The following is a 4,063-nucleotide window of genomic DNA, read 5'->3' as shown; positions in this document are numbered from 1 at the left end:
ATATATATATTTACATACATATATATATATATATTTACATACATATATAGGTACATATGCATATATGTGCGTATGTATCTAAGAGTGAGTGAGTGTCTATGCGTGGTGTGTAGTCGAGATCAGGTATAGACATCTTCACGAGCATCCGACTATCAGATCTGCCATACTTGACCCAGCGAAGTACCATGGGAATGATACCCGGAGAAAGGTTGGGGGTAAAGGGACGGCACCAGCATTTGTCTGGCATTCATTTTCAGCTTAGTAGACTGCAGCAATGTGAAATGAAGTGACTTGTTCAAGGACACAGTACATCATTCCCTTGACAGGAATCGAACCGATGATGTCGTGGTTGTAAGGGCTAATAGAGTAACCACTTGATACCGCGCCTTCCATACACATACAAGCATGTATGTATGTGTGTGTGTGTGTGTGTGTGTGTGTATGTATGTATGGATGTATGCATGCATGTATGTATGTATGTATGTATGTATGTATGTATAAACATACGGAATAGTGGTTTCACGCTGCTTTGAAATACAATCAAGTGAATAAACAACTCAATAACGTGTAATTATATGATTTATTTGAAGCAGAGTGTCTGTAAGTCGCTACACGCAGCTCTTTTTTATTCTAAGAAATAAACTCCTACAGACTTCGTTTTGAAAAAACTAATATTACACACACACACACACACACACACACACACACACACACACACACACACACACACACACACACACACACACACACACACACACACACACACACACACACAGAGGCAGTCGTGTGCCTATGTGTGCGTGTGTATGGGACATATACATACGCACATACATACACATATTTACATACATTTGCATGTATGTGTTTACGTATGCGCGTGTATATTTATATGCATGTGTGTGTGTGTGTATATATATATATATATATATATATATATATATATATGTATTTATTTATTTATTTATGTGTGTGTGTGCGTGTGTTTATACCGCACACATACTCCCACTCAGTCAGTATAGATATGAGAACGGGTGAGAAAGCGAATGATTGAATGTAGAAAGATGGATGGAAAATGGAATTGTTATTAAGTACATAGAATAAATAGAACATTCCAAAGAATGAAAGGTGGAGAGAATGAACTGTCAAGTAACAGAGAGGGTGTTGTATGTAGAGATATAGAGATAAGTACCAACCAACATTAATGCATATATTAGCAGAGTCCATCGTCATATTTTTTCTCTATCGCTTTTCTATGACATTATTCTGTATAAATTATCTTCTATATCCCCAATATCTTCCATAAAATTGCTTATTTAACTGCATCAAGCAAAAATTTATATGTCTTTTATATATAATATATCATTATTTTTTTTTTATTCTATCACTGAATTGCTGTAAGACATCTCCCACTAACTTTTCCTTGTATCTTTGTTAGAAGCAGCAATGTTTGTTTCAATTGAAAATATAAAAATATCACTACCACTTGCTTTCAGTCTCTTGTCGCTGCCGCCACCGCCGCCGCCGCCACCGCCACCGCCACCGTCGTCATCGTCGTCGTCATCATCGCTGACGACGCCGTGAATATTATTGTCACTTTCGCCGAACGTTTTCGACTTCATTGGAATCATCATTCTACCGCTTCCACCACCTTAAGCTGTCTTCCCTCGTCTCCACCACCACCACCACCACCACCACCACCACCGCTGCAACCACAACCATTATCCGCCACCACTATTACTACTACTACTACTACTACCACCATTGTAAACTCAAATGTAATCATCATAATCAGAAATAAGAGCAGCAGGGACATCGCCGCCATCCCCGCCATCATACATACTACACTAGCATCACTGCTATTACAAATATTACCTTGTTTCATCGACTATGTTCTCATAATTCGATAACCACCTATATTCCTAATGTAGCTCTTATCGCCGACGACGTCGACGCTGCCGTCGCCACTGCTGCTGCTGCCGCCGCCGTCGTCGTCGTCGTCGTCGTCATCACCATCATCCTCATCACCATCGTCCTCATCAATACTATTACCATCATCGCTGCTGTCGCATCCCCCTCCTCAATAGCAATAACTATAAAAGATATCTGCTGTTTAGTCTAACCTTACTGTTGTTTCTGCTGTTGCTGCTACAGCTGCTGCGGCTGCTGCTGTTGATCCTATTCTTGCTGCTGCTTCTGATGATGTGGCGGCGCTCATGTGTAATGTACAGTGCGGCGGCGGGCGATAAACATGAATTACGGCTGTAGCTGGGTGCTCATATCGCCACAACCGATCTCGACAGCGGTGCGGCCTTACGCAGAAGGGCGCCCCTGAAAGCTGTTTTTAAGCAATTGTTAACAGCTAAATGCCACTGTCTTCTTCGATACAAAAAGGACTAGTGGATGACCTCAGTAACACAGTGGAGCTGGTCTTTAGCATTTACATGGCACCTCCCTTTCGGACTAACAACCGGTTGAAAATACAGATTCTACATATTCCACTATGCGTCTCCCCATGACATCTGTAGGAAGGGCATTGTTTCTTGTCGTGCTTGTATATGCCCAAGTGAATTTACAAGGTAAGTCGCTTTACATAATAGATATCTCCAGTTACCTAGCTACAGGCCAAAAAACAAAAACAAAAAAAACAAACATAAAAATGTTTAATTGTTAAGGAAAAAATGTTTAATAAAAATGATATATATATAGAATATAAAATAAAATGTAAATTGTGAATGATAAAATAAAGATATTAAATTTGTAATAAATTGAATATTAAGATAATGAGTAAATAATGAATTATGAGAGAATGAGAGAGGTAAAGGATGAAATCGTAAGGAAATATAAGTAAATGAAAAATAAGGGCGGGGATTAACAAGGGGTGGGAGTAGAATATGTGAAAAATCAAATATGAAATCAGTTATATAGAAATAAAATGGGGGAACATTTCATTTTTCAAAATCTTTGTGCTATTTAGGCATGAAATTTTATGTGTCAAAATTATCATTCCTCTGATGTATTTCTAAAAAAAAAAAAATGAAGAAAATAAAAATAAAGCTTGAATTTAGCATATCGTAGAAATAAGACTGAATATATCAAAATTAAAGGTTTTAATTCAATTTCAGAGATATTAAAATATCAAAGAAAGAGAGTGGATGTGAAAAGTGGTGAAGAGTTACACAGATACAACAGGCGTTTAGAGAAGGAAGACATATATCAGATGAAGTGATAGGAAGAGTGAGAAAGTAAGAGAGAGGGAGAGAAGAAATAGAGATAGCGAAACAAGAAGGAGAAGAAGAAGAAGAAGAGAGAGAAAGGGAGAGAGAGAGAGAGAGAGAGAGAGAGAGAGAGAGAGAAAGGAGGAGAAAGATGAACGGAAAGAGAATGCGAAGGCGAAAGTGAAACAGAAAGAGTGAAGGAACGAGGAAGTGAAAGAGTGTGGCGTTGAAGGAGAAGTATGTGGAAATGTGGAATAGTCATACTTGTTGACGATATTTTAACCAAATGTTAAGTGAAGTCTAAATAAAATTGAAGATAAACTCGTCCATATTAAGCAAAGTATAAAAAAATAATATTTATACAAGGGACAACATAAACACATATATGTACATACATACATTCACACATTCATATACATATACACACATACATATGTTTAAATGTTTCTGTGAGAGTGTATGTATATCTGTATGCAAGTGTATGCCTGTATGTATGTATGTATGTATGTATGTATGTCTCTCTCTCTCTCTCTCTCTCTCTCTCTCTCTCTCTGTCGCTACACACACACACACACACACACACACATATATATATATATATATATATATATAGGGGCAACAGAATACAAGCAACAGTATACATGAATATAAGTTTATAAATGTATGTACATATGTATATGGTGCGTGTGTATAAATGCATGTTTGTACGTACGTTCAGGTATATGTATGTGTGTATATACATACATACATATTAATATATATATAGATGTATACCCATTTATGTGTGTATATATATATGTATACATACACACACACACACACACACATATATATATATATATATATAT

General features: G+C 37.0%; 1 protein-coding gene across 6 annotated transcripts in view; it reads left to right on the top strand.

The window, feature by feature from the left end:
* The first annotated feature begins 1,808 nt into the window (after positions 1–1,808).
* Positions 1,809–4,063, top strand: part of LOC106873461 (neuronal acetylcholine receptor subunit alpha-3) — a 361,951-nt gene continuing 359,696 nt past the window's right edge. For 2 of the 6 annotated variants that reach the window (XM_052968862.1, XM_052968861.1), the window contains exon 1: positions 1,809–2,576. In XM_052968862.1, the coding sequence (XP_052824822.1) occupies positions 2,501–2,576 (76 nt within the window). In that variant the 5' untranslated portion in view covers positions 1,809–2,500. The remainder of the gene's footprint in view (positions 2,577–4,063) is intronic. The other 4 variants (XM_052968860.1, XM_014920832.2, XM_014920850.2 and 1 more) reach the window with 4 other exon arrangements.

This window comes from Octopus bimaculoides, chromosome 6 (genome assembly GCF_001194135.2).
Source record: "Octopus bimaculoides isolate UCB-OBI-ISO-001 chromosome 6, ASM119413v2, whole genome shotgun sequence".
NCBI classification, from domain to species: Eukaryota; Metazoa; Mollusca; class Cephalopoda; order Octopoda; family Octopodidae; genus Octopus; species Octopus bimaculoides.
The sequence above is the reverse complement of the archived record's forward strand: the minus strand, read 5'-3'. Positions and strand labels throughout refer to the sequence as shown.